The sequence below is a fragment of the Anoplopoma fimbria genome, chromosome 11, assembly GCF_027596085.1.
Source record: "Anoplopoma fimbria isolate UVic2021 breed Golden Eagle Sablefish chromosome 11, Afim_UVic_2022, whole genome shotgun sequence".
Lineage (NCBI taxonomy): Eukaryota > Metazoa > Chordata > Actinopteri > Perciformes > Anoplopomatidae > Anoplopoma > Anoplopoma fimbria.
In genome coordinates, this window is record NC_072459.1 from 390,997 (window position 1) to 409,460 (window position 18,464).

The 18,464-nt window shown below is 48.3% G+C and overlaps 1 protein-coding gene, 1 non-coding gene and 1 pseudogene across 3 annotated transcripts; all 3 read right to left on the bottom strand.

Moving 5' to 3' along the window:
- Positions 1-1,485, bottom strand: part of LOC129098200 (suppressor of cytokine signaling 7-like) — an 11,836-nt pseudogene extending 10,351 nt beyond the window's left edge.
- A 2,752-nt stretch (positions 1,486-4,237) lies between these two features.
- On the bottom strand, positions 4,238-18,121 carry kpnb1 (karyopherin (importin) beta 1). 2 transcript variants are annotated; one of them, XM_054607256.1, is made up of 22 exons: positions 17,804-18,121; positions 17,000-17,058; positions 14,812-14,994; positions 14,510-14,710; positions 14,284-14,436; positions 13,847-13,906; positions 13,666-13,755; positions 12,989-13,105; positions 12,798-12,899; positions 12,279-12,503; positions 11,690-11,881; positions 10,595-10,725; positions 10,056-10,203; positions 9,460-9,531; positions 9,216-9,360; positions 9,048-9,130; positions 7,650-7,757; positions 7,126-7,269; positions 6,535-6,640; positions 6,171-6,285; positions 5,558-5,719; positions 4,238-5,094 (listed from the first exon to the last, which is right to left on the bottom strand). In XM_054607256.1, coding segments are annotated over exons 1-22 (2,637 nt in total). In that variant the 5' UTR covers positions 17,844-18,121; the 3' UTR covers positions 4,238-5,093. The 2 variants fall into 2 exon arrangements, with proteins under 2 accessions (XP_054463231.1, XP_054463232.1); XM_054607257.1 differs by having other exon boundaries at positions 12,995-13,105; positions 17,804-18,120.
- LOC129099181 (small nucleolar RNA SNORA79) lies at positions 6,372-6,508 on the bottom strand. Its single transcript, XR_008531631.1, has one exon. It is a non-coding gene; the product is annotated as a small nucleolar RNA SNORA79 (small nucleolar RNA).
- Positions 18,122-18,464: the final 343 nt, after the last annotated feature.

Sequence of the window (18,464 nt, forward strand, 5' to 3'; positions counted from 1 at the left end):
CCATCATCACCATCATCACCATCACCATCATCATCATCATCACCATCATCACCACCATCATCATCACCACCATCATCATCATCACCACCATCATCACCATCACCATCATCATCATCACCATCATCACCATCACCATCACCATCACCATCATCATGCTCTGTTGCCATGGTGATGAGCGTCCTCTCACCGGCTGCTGTCCTCCGTGTTGCTGCTGGTTGACCCCCACACGTCCAGCAGACTCCCCCCCGATGACGTGGATGAAGTCAGGGACGGTCTTTTGTCCAGCAGCCCCCCCGACCCCCCACTGGAGCTCTTGGTTCTGAACAGCTTGCTGAGCCGGACCTTCAGGGACCCCCCTTTCCTCGACTTCCTCCGCGGCGTCTTCTCCCCCCCTCCCACCTCCCCCTCCAGGACTTCCATGGGGGAGGAGCACCGCCCCCGAGGCCACGCCGAGTTTGGGGGTGGTGGCCCGGCTCTGAGGCTGGGAGCGGGACTGGTGCTGGTGCTGGGAGCTGGAGGACGGGAGGGGGTCAGGGGAGACCTGCAGACCGCTGAGTGATGCTGCAGCCTGGAGGGCCTGAGGGCTGCTGCCGATGGGGGAGGGGGTCTACACAGGGGGACAGTAGCACCGAGGACCCCGAGGGACGACCGGCAGTTCTGATCGGTGCAGACCCCCGCCTCCTCCGCCAGTCTGTGGACCTGCTGCATCAGACCGCTCAGAGTCCCGCTGGAGAACACGGGCCCCGCACCCCCAAACGTCCCCCCCCACTGACTCCCCCACCGTCTCCCCCTTCTGAGCATCCCCTCCCTCCCCCAGACCTCCAACCTCTTCAGACCCCAGACCTTCCAGGACCAGTAGGGCGTCGCTGGTCTCACTCGGGTCCTCGCCGGGCCCCATGCCCCCGTCCCCGAGGTCAGCAAACTGTGACAAGAGCACCGGGAGAGCGGGAGCACCGTCTCACCCCCCCACCCCCTCCCTCCCTCCCCCCCTCCCCCAGCCGTCCCAGCCTCCGGGCCAAAGCCAGGACCGGGTCCTCGTCCCCGGTGGAGCAGCCCTTCCTGGGCTCCAGCAGGCCCAGACGCAGGGCCTGGTCCAGCAGACCCGGGGGCCATTCAGCCAGGCCATCTGACCCGGACTCAGGGTCCAGAGCCGGGACGTCCCGCTGGGGGCCCGGGACCCGTCAGACCCGGTGGACCGCCTCAGGACCGGCTGCAGGCTTCCCTCTGCAGAGGGGACGCAGTACGAGTCCCGGTCCCCTCCTGGTCCCGGACCGGCCCCTGGTCCTGGTCCAGAGTCCTGCTGCGGCCTCCCCGCCTTAAACACCAGCAGCCCCCCGAGCCGGGCTGGACCGGGTAGTCCTGCGGGGGGGGCCGGGGCCCGGGGGGGCCGGGGGGCTTCACGGGACAGAACCCTCCGGACAGACGGTCGAACTCCGCCGCGGACACGACACGCATCAGCACGAAGTCCGGAGACGCGTCACTCATCCCCACGACGGAGCTAACGGAGCTAAGCTAACGGAGCTAACGGAGCTAAGGAGCTAACGGAGCTAGCGGGAGCTAACGGAGCTAAGCTAACGGAGCTAACGGGAGCTAAGGAGCTAACGGAGCTAGCGGGAGCTAACGGCTAAGCTAACGGAGCTAGCGGGAGCTAACGGAGCTAAGCTAACGGAGCTAACGGGTGCTAAGCTAACGGGAGCTAAGCTAACGGAGCTAACGGGAGCTAACGTAGCTCACGTAGCTAGCGGAGCTGCTAGCCTCCTCCCTCCGGTGACACCGCTCAGTGATCATCAGCTCATTAACGGGAGAAACCGGCTCCTCCATCACAGAACACTTCCCGGTACCGGAGACCTCCGTCACTACCGGAGTCACTACCGGAGTCCCGTACGTCCCTGTGACTCTCACCAATACTCACCGATACTCACCGATACTCACCAATACTCACCAATCAATACTCACCCATACATCAATACTCACCCATACTCACCAATACTCACCAATACTCACCAATACTCACAATACTCACCAATACTCATCAATACTCACCCATACTCACCCATACTCACCAATACTCACCAATACTCATCAATACTCACCAATACTCACCCATACTCACCAATACTCATCAATACTCATACTCACCCATACTCACATACTCACCAATACTACTCACCAATACTCATCAATACTCATACTCACCCATACTCACCATACTCACCCATACTCACCGATACTCACCAATACTCACCAATACTCACCAATACTCATCAATACTCACCAATACTCACCAATACTCATCAATACTCACCAATACTCACCATACTCACCAATACTCACCAATACTCATCAATACTCATCAATACTCACAATACTCACCCATACTCACCGATACTCACCCATACTCACCCATACTCACCGATACTCACCAATACTCACAATACACCCATACTCACCATACTCACCCATACTCATAATACTCACCAATACTCATCAATACTCATCAATACTCACCAATACTCACCCATACTCACCCATACTCATCAATACTCACCCATACTCATCAATACTCACCAATACTCACCCATACTCACCAATACTCATCAATACTCACCAATACTCACCGATACTCACCGATACTCATCAATACTCACCCATACTCACCAATACTCACCCATACTCACCAATACTCACCCATACTCACCAATACTCATCAATACTCACCAATACTCACCAATACTCACCCATACTCACCAATACTCATCAATACTCACCATACTCACACCAATACTCACCAATACTCACCCATACTCACCGATACTCACCAATACTCACCAATACTCATCAATACTCACCAATACTCACCAATACTCACCAATACGCACCAATACTCACCGATACTCATCGATACTCACCAATACTCATCAATACTCACCAATACTCACCAATACTCATCAATACTCACCAATACTCACTAATACTCACCAATACTCACTACTCAATACTCACCAATACTCCAGTCTGATCCTATCGATCCATTGATTAATGATTATCAGACACACAGAACTCTGCCAACATGTTTTTATATATATATATGTTTATATATTATTATATATATATATTAATATATTTATATATAAACATATATTTATATATAAACATATATAAATTAATATATATATTTATATATAAATATATATATAATATAATATATAAATATATATATTTATATATATATATATATATATATTTATATATAAATATATATTTATATACATAAATATGTTTATATATAAACATATATATATATAATAAATATATATATAAACATATGTTTATATATAAATATTTATATATAAACATATTTATATATATAAATATATATATATGTTTATATATATTTATAGATATATATAAATATATGTTTATATATATTATGTTTATAAATATAAATTTATATATATAAATATGTGTTTGTTTTAGTCACAGGTGTGTGTTTGTTTTAGTCTCAGGTGTGTTTGTTTTAGTCACAGGTGTGTGTTTGTTTTAGTCTCAGGTGTGTTTGTTTTAGTCTCAGGTGTGTTTGTTTTAGTCACAGGTGTTTGTTTTAGTCTCAGGTGTGTTTGTTTTAGTCACAGGTGTGTTTGTTTTAGTCTCAGGTGTGTTTGTTTTAGTCACAGGTGTGTTTGTTTTAGTCACAGGTGTGTTTGTGTCAGAAGAAGCAGCAGCAGAACGTTCAGTACAATATAGACTTTATTAGTTCACTAAAGTTGAATATGAAATAAAAAGCAGATCGGCCTTAAATGATTCACAATTCAGAAATAATCGAGTTGCAAGTTTCATCATGTCAACACAGGAAGTACCTCCTCCCTACGGCTGCCGCACCTCTACAAAATAAAAGCTCTGGGGCGGTCAACACTTCACTTTCAACTCAAGGAGAATAATATTTGTACTTTAGTCCCAATGAGAGCTTCCACTTGTTCAGTTACAGGAAGTGGTGCGTTTGATTCGGTCCCAGACTGAAAGTGAAGTGATCCAACCCGGAGCCGACGGGCGGCGCTGAACCGGCTCCCAGGAACTACAAACGTCCCAACAGAACTCGGAGCGGCCGCCGAGCTGCTGCTACCAAAGCAGCCATGAAGCTAAAGAACAGAACAGAACCGCGGTTCTTTGAGGCGTAAACACATCAGCAGAGTCCAGAACATTTCATCAGTCCCAAAAAGACCCAAATCACCAGAACTGCTTGGGGAATGTTTCATATCATTTTATTGTTTTTTTTTTTTTCTTCTTTACTTTATTTTCATCATAGCAATGGAAAAATATAACCTTATACAAACGTCTTCAATTCTCTGAATTTATTTTTTAAACAAGCAAAAATGGTGAGTGACCCTTTTCCCAAACCAAGTGCAGCGGGGAAATAAAAACTGAAATGCTTCACCAGCAGCTCATTTCCACTCCTTTTATTTTCCGCTAAACCATTTCCATTTGGCACTCGCTCCTCAGAGGATTACTTTTATTTTGTAGGAATTTAGTGCTGTTGTTTGGATAAGAGCGCCGAGCACCGCGGACGGAGCAAGTGGAGGTGTTGGAGTCCCTCAGATCTCCTTTGCCGCTTTAGTGCTCGGAGGAAGAAGAAGAAAAATAAGAGCAACACAAATCGAAAGTTTTCCACAGAAGTCCACAGAGTCCGCGCGGGTTCATCTTTGATTCCACAAGTCTTTTAGTTTCTCGTCGTGTTGTATCTACCCCCCCACCCCCATCTTCGAGGGGCGGCGGCAGAGCGGTGACGTCATCGTGATGTCGCAGGAGAGCCCGACTACAGCGAGAGAGGTGGATTGTGGGAGGAGGGCTCGAAGTTCGAGTTTGTTTGGATTGGTGGGGGGTGGGTGGGGGGTCAGAGTCCAGTCCACAGGCCGTCTAGGAGAGGGGGTGGGGGGAAGTCGTCGTCGCCTGCTGGAACTGAAGGTGGTGTGATGTCATCATCTCTCGCTCGCTCACACATCTCTCTCACTCACTCATCTCAAAGACAGAGGAGGTGAATCCGGTCCGTCCTCGTCCTCCTCTGAAGGTCTCAAATCTCTTTTCCGCAACGGCAACAATCTGAGAGGAGAAGAAGAAAGGTCAGCGGGAGGACCAGCAGGGGCGTGTCCAGGGATGAAGAATGATTGAGGAGGTTCAGACTGAACTCTGGACTGACCTTCTGTTTCTGAAGGAAAGCTTTGATAAAGTTCATCTAAAGTTCTGGGCTGCTTTTATTGTGAAACTCTGAAACAGGAAGCTGGTCCTGTTTCTCTTTTATTAATGTTAGTGAAATACTTTCTACTCTGAGACAAGACTCCTTCAACCAGCTACAGCTGGAAACAGACGGTGTTAGCGTGTGTTAGCATGTACCAGAGGGTGTTCTGTTGTTTGTTAGTGTGTATATCAGAGTGTGTGTGTGTGTGTGTGTGTATCACAGTGTGTGTGTATCACAGAGTGTGTGTGTTTGTGTGTGTGTGTATCACAGAGTGTGAGTGTGAGAGTGTGTGTGTGTGTATCAGAGTGTGTGTGTTTGTGGTCTTACCAGGCCTGGCTCTTGAGCTTGCGGAGCTCCTTGGTGGCCCAGGTGGCCAGCGTCTTGGTCTTGGTGGTTTTGGAGCGTCGACCCTCTGTCAGCAGGTCGTTGATGAGCGGACGAACCTCCACCAGCTTCATCACGTCTTTACCGAACGCCGTGCACAGGTCCCTGAACACACACACACACACACACACACACACACACACACACACACACACACACATCAGCAGCAGACTCCAGCACTGGTTGAGGATCTGAGTGGTGGACTCAGACTCTGGGTTCTGGTCTCAGAGGTTGTGGTTGTTTGTCCATCACTGGTCAGAGTGGTGCATGAGTTCTCTTCACAGACCAAACACCGTCTGTTCAACATTCAGCGTCTTCATCAGTGGACGCTGATGCCACCCGTCACCACGGCAACAGCTAAACTCAAACCCTCTCGTCACCACGGCAACAGCTAAACTCAAACCCTCCCGTTACTGTTGTCATCTTTAGACAGGTTAAAGTTTTATTCAGTTTATATTGATCAAAACAGGTTAGGTTACCATGGTTACCGTTTCCCTCAGCTCAGTTTACACCAAACGCATTCTGAAACACTGATCTGCTCAACCCCCCTCCTCACCCGATGAGTCCGGCAGCGTTGGCCACTACTCCGTCAGAGTGATCTTCGTCCTCGGCTATGTGATGGATGAAGGAGAGGATGAACTCCACCCGAGGCTGAACCAACATCACGTCAGCTACAGGGGGAGGAGGGGGAGAGAAGAGGAGAATTAAGATGGAGACACTTCAGAAGCAGCAGGTTTATCTTCATCTCTTTCTTTTAGTTTGTCGAGTCTCGCAAAACCGAGGAGCCGTGAGTTGGGCCTCAGCCTGCAGCTCTCCGGGTGAAACAGACTCGTTTCTCTGCGACGTCGTAAAATCCTCCTGATCCACTTGAGTCAGGAGGAGGAACCGACGTCGCCTCAACGGGGCAGGTGGTCTCTTACGGTGCACGTTCTCCTGGTCCCCCTTCAGGCCCTGGATGATCCCGGTGTAGGCCTCCAGACAGCCCTCCCTCAGCTCGTTCAGGTAGTCCACCATGTCGTAGTCCGTCTGGAGAGAGAGAGACCACATGTCAAACTCACAGATCACCGATACTAAACCAAGACTGATTAAAGGGTTAATATCAAATATTAAACCTTTAATATTCAATATTTACATTACAGACACAGAGTCGGTTCATTTACGTGTAGAATAACATTGAATTGATTTAAATAAAAAGTAAAGATGTCAGTGAAACACTTAACATCTGAGCTTCTGCTACAGCTACGATGCCTTCAGGTACATTGGACCAAAGACGCTCAGGCCAGTAAACACAACAGAGCGTGTGCAGAGGACCGGGGATCAAACCCCCGACCTGTTCATCACTGTGACTACAGGAAGTGAAGTGTGGAGGTCTCAGAATAATGTGGTTTGTTGTACATCACAGTCAGCGTGGTGCATGTTATCATCACGGACCAACACATCAACACAGGTGAACCTCTGAGCCCGACAGGTGGGCCCAGCAGACCATACCAGCTGACCGTCACCGTGGTTACCTTGTCCACCTGAGCCTGGGAGGCCTGCTGCAGCGTGTCCAGGACGATGTCCAGGTACTTCTTGAACTCTCCTCCGATGGCCAGAGCGATGTCTCCGAACGCCGACAGGATCTGAGGCTTCACCGACCGATGGACGTTCTCGTTCTGCACACAGACCATAATCAATATGATCAATTCATCAGAGGGTTATCTGATCGGATGTAAAGGAGTAGAAGGTCATGTTTTTAAATGCTTTGATTAAAACCCAAAAGCCCAAACAGTTGAAATCGTTATGGTCACCTGACCAAAAGCTTCTTCTTTAACTCCCTTTACTGTTATTTATCAACGACAGGAAGTTAACTGTAGACAGGAAGTGAAGTGTGGAGGTCTCAGAATAATGTGGTTTGTTTTACATCACAGTCAGCGTGGTGCATGTTATCATCACGGACCAACACATCAACACATTCATCTGAAACCAGAGGGGTAATCAATGAGAGGGTGAGACAGAGGGGGTGAGACAGAGACGGACAGAGAGTCTTCCTCACCCCGAGGTTCTCCAGCAGCAGCTGCATGATCTCGTCACAGAAAGGCAGGATGTTGGACATCAGAGCTCTGCACAGGTCACAGACCAGACCCACCGCCGCCAGACACACCTGTGACATCATCATCATCATCATCATCATCATCATCATCATCACAGTCCACACATTATGGAATATATAATACAGACTACACCAAAGGCTCCAGAAACCCTTCATGATGGAGGGAGTCATGGTAACCAGGCGGTGTTGAGAGGAGGAGCCGGGGATAGAAACCCCCGACCTCACCCATTAACCTATGTTCAAGAAACTGACTACAGGAAGTGATTTAAACTGTAGACAGACAGGAAGTGAAGTGTGGAGGTCTCAGAATAATGTGGTTTGTTTTACATCACAGTCAGCGTGGTGCATGTTGTCATCACGGACCAACACATCAATATCAACCGTTGAGTCTTTACGTTACGACGGTTTACTGTAGGAGTCTTTACTGTAGGAGTCTTTACATTACGACGTTTTACCGTAGTAGTCTTTACGTTACGACGGTTTACCGTAGGAGTCTTTACTGTAGGAGTCTTTACCTTACGACGTTTTACTGCAAGAGTCTTTACGTTACGACGTTTTACTGCAAGAGTCTTTACGTTACGACGGTTTACCGTAGGAGTCTTTACGTTACGACGGTTTACCGTAGGAGTCTTTACGTTACGACGGTTTACCGTAGGAGTCTTTACGTTACGACGGTTTACTGTAGGAGTCTTTACCGTGTACGAGTTTACTCTTTACGTTACGACGGTTTACTGTAGGAGTCTTTACGTTACGACGGTTTACTGCAAGAGTCTTTACCTTACGACGTTTTACCGTAGGAGTCTTTACGTTACGACGGTTTACCGTAAGAGTCTTTACGTTACGACGGTTTACGTTACGACGGTTTATTGTAGGAGTCTTTACGTTATGACGGTTTACCGTAAGTCTTTACGTTACGACGGTTTACCGCAAGAGTCTTTACGTTACGACGGTTTACTGTAGGCGTCTTTACTGTAGGAGTCTTTACGTTACGACGGTTTACTGCAAGAGTCTTTACCTTACGACGTTTTACCGTAGGAGTCTTTACGTTACGACGGTTTACCGTAAGAGTCTTTACGTTACGACGGCTTACCGTAGGAGTCTTTACGTTACGACGGTTTATTGTAGGAGTCTTTACGTTATGACGGTTTACCGCAAGAGTCTTTACGTTACGACGGTTTACCGCAAGAGTCTTTACGTTACGACGGTTTATTGAAGGAGTCTTTACGTTACGACGGTTTACCGTAAGAGTCTTTACGTTACGACGGTTTATTGTAGGAGTCTTTACGTTATGACGGTTTACCGTAGGAGTCTTTACGTTATTCGTGGTGCAGAGAGACGGACCTGATACTCAGCGTAGTTCTTCAGTCCGATGCCGAGGAAGGGCTTGAAGGCATCCATGTATTTCTGGAAGTCGCTGCCCAGAACTGAAACACAGACAGACCAACATCATCAACACCAGCAGCCTCCACCATCCCTGTGATGCGCGTGTGTGTGCATGTGTGTGTGTACCTTCCACCAGTGTGGACACGGCCATCAGAGCGTCCTCCTGGACTCCTCCGGAGCCGGCGGTGCTCTGAAACATCCTCAGCAGAGACGCCATCACTACGTCTGAGATCTGCAGGGCGTCCTGATGCTGCACTTTACGCAGGACGTTCTGCAACAACGCACACGGGAAATGTCACAATAAAGGCAGTGACACCTTTGACTCTATCAAAGTAAGAGCGTGGTTGACAGCTCAGGGGTGCTGTCTCACCTGTAGAGTGGCACACAGCAGCGACTGCAGGTCGTTGAACTGGATTCTGTCTGAGGTGCTCTGGATGTGAGACTGTGGACACAGGAAGTGATGTCATTACACAGGAGGAGGCAGCTGGGAAGTGAACGCACTGTATTTGTTTACGATCAACTACAGGAAGTGAACTGTAAACAGTGAAGTGTGGAGGTCTCAGAATAATGTGGTTTGTTTTACATCACAGTCAGCGTGGTGCATGTTATCATCACGGACCAACACATCAACACATTCATCTGAAACATGAAGGAACCAACGAGCACAACACATTCATCTGAAACATGAAGGAACCAACGAGCACCTTCATCTGCCTCTGACTCCATAAACCAGTTTGATGTACTGGTCTCATCTGGGTCAACGTCTCTGATCTGGTTGTATCCTGTGCTTTCAGTCATTCTAAAGAGTTTCTTCTTCGTTTTAGAGTTAAACATCTGCACTTAAAGACGTTCGCTTCAACTCAAACTGAGCTACGCTTGTTTCTTTTACCATCATTGACATGAAACAATTTAATGACACAAAGAAGAGAGTTGAACTCTAAATAAACTGATGAGTAAGAGTCTCACCTCCATCTGGAGGACCTGCTGCAGCCGCTCCATGATGACCAGCGTGGTCTTCTGGACCGCCGGGTAGCAGTCCTTAGCGCTGTTCTTCACAATCTCCATCAGAGCCTCGTAGGCAGCGGAGCGAAGGTTGTTCTGGTGACCGTCGGGTCTGCACAGGAAACATCATCATCATCACCACCACCACCAGTGTTCAGTGACGAGGTCTACAGTTCTATTCATTTAAAGCTCATTCAATCTCAGCTCCTCTTTTCTTAACAGATGAACTCAGTTTTGAATCACGACCGTCAGTATTTATTATCGACATTTACTTCAAGGTGTCAGATACGTACTTAATGAATATTTAACATCTGCAGTAGTAATCAATAATCAAAGACTCTGAGAACAGTTTCACTCTGAATGTTATCACATCATCTTTACATGAATCCTTTCAAACACTGAGCCTGACTGAAAGTAAACAGGAAGTAGCCGCTGTGATCGGCCATGTTGGATGACTACACCTTCGGTCCTGAGCCTACACTTCCCATCAGCCCCCCCCCCACCTGTCTGTGGTCTCCAGGAGTTTCTGGACGATGATCTCGAAGGAGGAGGAGAGGCAGTAGGTGCTGGGCTCCTCCTGGTCCTCTGCAGCATCCGTGGCCTCATACGCTGCTTCAGCCAGAGACGAGAAGGCCTGAGAGGAGCAGACAGGAAGTGAAACTTCAGTTGTGTTTGTGTTGAAGCAAAACTCTTCTTCTGCTCTGACCTTCATCTGACCAGCAGCCAATCACACGTCAGGACATTTCTCCAGAACTCAAGGAGCCCTGAAGGACCAAACTGTTTCCAGAGCAGCAACTACAACCTTCATGTTGACCAACAAGGACACCCACAAAGATAAAAGGGTCCTGGTCTGGAGGAGGATTAACAGACCTATCAGGACAGTCTGTAGTTCTGAGTCACTGATTGGACAAATGAGGGGCGACGAGAGAACAAAGGGACCAGACCTGTAGAGACGACACCACAGTGTGGAAAGGCTCACATTATGGGGTGTTTGAGGTTCTAACCTTTGACCCCATCATGGTCTCTGGAGCTAAAATAACTATCAGCCAGAAACTAAAGAGTCTTTTGGGATTCCTGTTCACCTGGAGAACCATCACATTTAAAAAGAGAACCGTGTTTGAACAGTTGAAGGTTCTTCACTGGTTTCTGTCTGCAGAACATAGAAACTACTTCTAGATGTAATGATCCGAGAACAACACGACCCCGATGGTCCCACACATTATGGAATATATAATACAGACTACACCAAAGGCTCCAGAAACCCTTCATGATGGAGGGAGTCATGGTAACCAGGCAGTGTTGAGAGGAGTGGCCGCGACCTCACCCATTAACCTATGTTCAAGAAACTGACTACAGGAAGTGATTTAAACTGTAGACAGACAGGAAGTGAAGTGTGGAGGTCTCAGAATAATGTGGTTTGTTTTACATCACAGTCAGCGTGGTGCATGTTATCATCACGGACCAACACATCACATATACACACACACACACACCTATCCAACACACATGAAGTCCTTCCATAACTTTACAAACAAACGACCTGTTAACACTCACACACTAATTTAACCCTTCACAGGTCACGTGACCCCACAGCTCACCCAGCAGACATTGGAAGCCACCCGTGGCTCCGCCCCCAGGCCCTCAATCAGACACTGCAGCAGGGGGGCCAGGTAGACTTCGCTGATGGCTGCTTCAGGCAGCAGCTCACAGATCCTCCCCACCGTCCAGGCCGTGGTGTCTCTGACCACCACGCTGGGGTCCTTCATCAGCTCGATGAGGGTCGGTATCGCCTGGAAGGGACGGGTAACAGTTAGTGACCGACCTGTATGACTAGAGGGTACATTACAGTCATTTAGCAGACGCTGTAGTCAGTTCAAGAAACTGACTACAGGAAGTGATTTAAACTGTAGACAGACAGGAAGTGAAGTGTGGAGGTCTCAGAATAATGTGGTTTGTTTTACATCACAGTCAGCGTGGTGCATGTTATCATCACGGACCAACACATCACATATACACACACACACCCTATCTAACACACATGAAGTCCTTCATTAACTTTACGAACAAACGACCTGTTAACACTCACACACTCATTTAACCCTTCACAGGTCACGTGACCCCACAGCTCACCCAGCAGACATTGGAAGCCGACCTGTATGACTAGAGGGTAACCAGTTAGGGACTGACCTGTATGACTAGAGGGTTGAGCTGGTTGAGTTCGGGTCCTTCCAGGATGGATCCGAAGGCCATGACGGAGGCGTCTCTGTAGCGCCAGTCGTGGTGTTTGATGTGTTCTTTGATGAATGGCAGAACGTGAGGAACCACGTCGTCCTCACAGCAGGTGGCCAGCAGCATCAGACACACACCTGCTGCCTTACAGGGGTTCCAGTCATCGTCGTCGTCGTTCTCGTCCTGAAAAAGGGTTCAGGTCAAAGGTCATACGAAGGCGTGGCTGCTGGCTAGAGAAACATCTTTGACCCAACTTGTGTTTTCACTTTGAGATCTGCCAGTAAACAACAAAGTTACCTCATCTAATTATGCGTGAAGCTAACGGATGAAATTCATGTTCCAGGTTGTGTTCACGGCATAACGTGAAAGAAGGGCTTCAAGGTCAAAAGGTCATGTTAATGTGTAGACATGTGCTCCTTCCATATTTGAAGCAGTGGAGTCTGAATATTAATAGAGATGTTAAAGAGGCAAACAGACCTGTTTGGTGAGGGTCTGGGTCAGGATGGGGACCAGGTACTGCAGGGCTCCTTTGGCGTAGAACTTACTGGTGTGCTCGGGGGGGCGTCCCTGCTCCGAGGCCTGCCATTGGTGGAGAACAGACAGGAGACAGTCAGAGGGGGCGGGCTTAACTAAGGGGCCGACGTGTTAGAGGACTGAAGTCTGCTTACACAGACCTCTGAGGCCTCGATGGCCAGGTCCATCTCCTCATCACAGACGTTGGACCAGAACTCGATGCCCTGCAGGGCCACCTCGTCGATGTCGCTCTTCATCGCCTCGATGGTGATCTGAGAGGAGGAAGAGGAAGCAGCCAGACAAAGAGGGGAGGAGATAGAAGGATGGAGGTCAGAATCACAATGTAAAGCTGTTATGGACTTCTGCTGCTGTGTCGATGAGAACGAGGACCGACGACCAAACCTAACGACTGTCACCAACATCAAAGGGAGGATTTGAAGCATTAAACTTTATTGACATTAACACAGGAAGAAGAATCACCAAAATTAGTTATTATCATCAGATTTTCAAGTCATGTGACAACAAATCTATGAAACTGACTCAACTTCAGTCTGCTGAACAGGAGGCGCTGATATAAGGAGCACATGGTTTACCAAGAGTTTATGATTTATGTCATAATAACTGTTATTCTGCACTAAAGACATGTTTGAGTTCTCTCTACTTCCAGTCATCATTGATCTGACTCCAAAGAGGAGCTGGACTTTGTGGTGAAATAAAAATGTGACGGGAGCAAAATAAAAGATAAAACCAGAAGCTGCTCCTGGTTCAGATCTCTAACCTCCTGGTTCAGATCTTTATACCTGCAGGTTATTCAAACGAGACATGTCCTCACCGCAAACAGTGCTGGACCCATGTAGGTCTCCATGTACTGGTAGTACAGAGACATGATCTTCACCAGGTTCTGGAGGGCTGCCACACGCACCTGGACATTGAACACAGGTGGAACAGGTCAGAGGTCACGGTGGACAGGAAACACGGGAGCAATGTTTGATGAGCGGGGGGGTGGTACTCACTCTGGTGTCGGGACACTGAGTCGCCTCACACACAACCTGCATGATGAAGTGTCTCTCCGTCTGAAACACAGGACATCAGGTTCACACGGAAACCCACCACTCCTACAAAATAAAACCACCACTCCTACAAAATAAAACCACTTCCTCTGTGGTTACATTTCTATTCACAGGCTTCTTTTCTGCACACTTAAACTTAAAGGCATTTGGGTGTTTGTTGACTATTTAAACTAAACTATTTGTAAATGTGTGAAAATCCAGATGTATATACTATGTGGAGTCCCACTTTGTGGTCCTGACATTCTCTCCTCCTTCACTACAAACACCAAACCTGTTTAACTGGGTCAGTATCTGGTTTGGTCTCAGGACAGGAGTTTCATTGAGAAGGTTCCACTGAGCTTCCTCTCCAACGTTTCCTAGAAGCAGGACGCTGAGGTTACCTCCTTGTCAAAGTTGGCCTTGGTGAACTCCAGAGAGTTGAGCAGGGCGTTGGTAGCAGCCAGCTTCACGTTGTTGCTGGGCTCCTCCTTCCTCATGCCCTGGATGATGGCCGTGAGGATCTGGTTGGCGTTCTCCTGCAGCTGCTCCGGGTCCTGAAGGAAGACGGGGTCAGCGGGGGTAATGTGAGAACAGAGCAGAGAGTTTCAGAGGGCGGCGCTCACTCACGATGTCCTGGCAGATGTAGCCGATGGCCTCCAGCGTAGACTCCTTCATGTGCTCGGTGCTGGAGGGGTCGGTGACGTTGGCCACCAGCTGGGGGATCAGCTCGGGCCACTGGTTCACCGGGATCTCTGCACAGGCTATGCCGGCGACGCACTGCGACGCCGAGCTGGGCCGGTACGTCTCCGTACCCAGAGTCTGTAAAACCTGGAGGACAGAGAGACAGACGCGAGGTCACATGATCAAACAACGTGAGGACAGTGAGGTCACATGATCAAACGCCGTGGGGAAGCGGTCGGAGGTCTTACGTAGTTCTTGATCTCGCGGCGAGCGTTGGCGTCGATGGCCAGCCATCTCTGCTGGTACTGTGTCTTCACGTCGGGGTCTTTGGAGGTCAGAGAGTTCTTCACCTGCAGACCGGCAGCCACTCGAGCCACCTGAGTGTTCCCGGGGTTCGCCAACACCTTAGACAACTCCACCAGGAATGTGGGCTGAGGGAGGAGAGGGACAACACAGTGACCTCTGGGACTTCAGACAGGAAACACATGCTACTCTGAGTTGAGAACTTAACACCTCAACAAGTCTGAAGAAGTGCGTTCGAAGCAGCAAAAAGCTCCAGAACGAGTGAGTGGAGGCGTTGCAGAATAAACGGATACTAGAAAGGTTTGATTGGAGTAAATATCACTGAACTTCATGCGTATTCATCATCGTATGAAGGCTTTAGTTCTTGAGGCCTCCATCCATGCTGCAGTACCGCTCTCTGCCTGAACTCTTGCTGATGGCCAGTGGGGGCGCTGTTGTACCACAAAGAGCCTTAAGACCGTTTAATGTGAAATCTGGTTGCAAATATAAAGTTAAACTCAAGTAATCAGATTACTTTACACCACGAACTCTGTAATGAGTTCATTTAGAGATGTTTAGTCTGTTTCACAACATAGGAACTGAAGCAGCTTCAGGAACACATGAAGAGTCCACGAAATAAATTCAAAGATGGAGTCATATCTATTAATAATAATAATAATAATAATATAGAGAGAGTGATGTGACTGTAGACGTGTGAAACGCTCCCTCTGATAAATAAACTTCATTATTCTATATTCATCTGGATCCCTTCTATTAACTATTATCAGACATGTTATATGCTTCAGAGGAAACACTCAGATTTCCCAGCATGCTCTCTGTTGCATCAGGCCTCCATGAGTCTGACAAAGGTTCAGTGCAGACGCATGGATCCATCAGCTCTCAGATGAACGTTTCTGAACTGCAGCTACTCCAACCATCCGTCAACGTTAATGTGCTTCAGGCCATCAGACATCTTCAGGTGTTAGACTCAAATCTCTTCTAAGTACCTGGAGTACTTAAATACTGTAATACTTAAATACTGGAGTACTTAAGTACTTAAATACTTAAGTACTGTAATACTGCAGTACTTAAATACTGTAGTACTTAAGTACTGCAGTACTTGATACTGGAGTACTTGGTACTTGATACTGGAGTACTTGGTACTTGATACTGGAGTACTTAAATACTGGTACTTAATACTGTAGTACTTAAATACTGTAGTACTTGATACTGGAGTACTTAAATACTGGAGTACTTAAATACTGTAGTACTTAAATACTGTAGTACTTAAATACTGTAGTACTTAAATACTGTAGTACTTGATACTGGAGTACTTAAATACTGTAGTACTTGATACTGGAGTACTTAAATACTGTAGTACTTGATACTGGAGTACTTAAATACTGTAGTACTTGATACTGGAGTACTTAAATACTGTGAACCTTCAGATGAATTTGTAAACCTTCTAAACTACCAAAACGTTGGAGCATATTTTAAATTCTACAGTTGATTCATGACCTCAAAGACACCGCCTGCTTCAGCGCTTTGCATTGTGGGATTCAGTAGGAAAGGCTGGTCAGACGAGAAAATACACACGGTGCAGCTAACTCCATGAAATGCTAACGCTAGCAGGGTGTGTGTGTGTGAGAGTGTGTGTGCGAGTGAGAGAGTGTGTGAGTGTTTATGTGTGAGTGAGTGTTTGTGTGTGTGAGTTTTTATGTGTGTGTGTTTTTATGTGTGTGTGTGTGTGTTTGTGAGTGTTTGTGTGTGTGTGAGTGTTTGTGTGAGTGTTTGTGTGTGTGTGTGAGTGTTTGTGTGTGAGTTTTTATGTGTGTGTGTGTGTGTGTGTGTGTTTGTGTGAGTTTTTATGTGTGTGTGTGTGTGTTTGTGTGTGTGTGTGTGTGTGAGTGTTTGTGTGTGTGAGTGTTTATGTGTGTGAGTGTTTATGTGTGTGAGTGTTTGTGTGAGTGTTTGTGTGTGTGAGTGTTTATGTGTGTGAGTGTTTGTGTGTGTGTGTGAGTGAATAGGGAGGGGGGGCAGAGGAGAAGCCGGTGGGCTCCAGCTCCTCTCTGCTCCATCCTGACTGCAGCAGGTCAGTCAGCTTCCCCACCACTACCAGTAACACACCAGTAACACACCAGTAACTAACTAAACCAGATTCTCTATCGCCGCCTGCTCCAGAAACTTCTGTGCCGCCTCCAGTTCATTCCGATCTGAGGAGAGAGAGAGGAGAGGAGAGAGGAAGAGGAGAGAGGAAGAGGAGAGAGGAAGAGGAGAGAGAGGAAGAGGAGAGAGAGAGGAAGAGGAGAGAGAGAGGAAGAGGAGAGAGAGAGAGAAGAGAGAGAGGAAGAGGAGAGAGAGGAAGAGGAGAGAGAGAGAGGAAGAGGAGAGAGAGGAAGAGGAGAGAGAGGAAGAGGAGTTGTTTCGTGTTAGCTGGTTGTGTCTCGGGCGGGTCTGACGAGGCTCCAACGTGCGTGAAGCGAGAGACTCGGTTAGCATGCTAACATTAGCATGCTAACGCTAGCATGTTAGCATGCTAACGTTAGCATGCATTAGCCGGAACACGTTCGGAGGAGCAGAAAGTTTTCCGGACAAACAGCCCGGGTTAGAACACTAGCCCGGACTAGTGTTCTAACCCGGGCTAAAGAACACTGGCCCGGGTTAGTGTTCTTTAGCCCGGGTTAGAGGTTAGTAGCCTGAGTCCTCAGCGTTCTAAGGAGCGGCCGATGGTTTGAATGATACAAGCTAGCATGCTAACAGGCTAGCAGGCTAGCCTGTTAGCATGCTAGCCTGTTAGCCTGCTAGCAGGCAGCATGCAGCTCGTGGCCGGGCCTCTCCCGGGTCTCGGGTCTCCGGACAGACAGCTGCCGGCTCCCCGACGAGGCCGCGCGGTAGCATGCTAGCTTAGCTTAGCTTCGCTAGCATCAGGAGCTAGCAGCCTCACCGGCCCGCGCTCACCTGGAGACACGGTCTTCTCGAGGATGGTGATGAGCTCCATCCCGCCGCTCTGCTGTCTGTCTGTCTGTCTGTCTGCTGGTCCCTGTGTCTGTCTGTCTCTGTGTCTGTGTGTCTGTGAGGAGGAGCGGGAGAGTCGTCCCCGGTCTGTAGCGCGGGTCTAGCGCGGGTCTAACGCGGGTGCAGCGCGGTGTCTCTCTCGCGGATGTCGCGGGACCGTCACAGAGCCCGCTGCTCGCTCCTGCGTCGTCGGGAGGGAAAGGGCCGCGCGCTTCTCTCCCGCGGAAGGATATCACGCACTGACGCGGTGACGCGCTGCCTTCACGGACCCTCGTTCATCCCGACACTGTGTGTGTGTGTGTGTGTGTGTGTGTGTGTGTGTGTGTGTGTGTGTGTGTGTGTGTGTGTGTGTGTGTGTGTGTGTGTGTGTGTGTGTGTGTGTGTTAACACTGTGTGTGTGTGTGTGTGTGTGTGTGTGTGTGTGTGTTAACAGTGTGTGTGTTAACAGTGTGTGTGTGTGTGTGTGTAAACAGTGTGTGTGTGTGTGTGTGTGTGTTAACAGTGTGTGTGTGTGTGTTAACAGTGTGTGTGTTAACAGTGTGTGTGTGTTAACAGTGTGTGTAAGTTAACAGTGTGTGTGTGTTAACAGTGTGTGTGTGTTAAC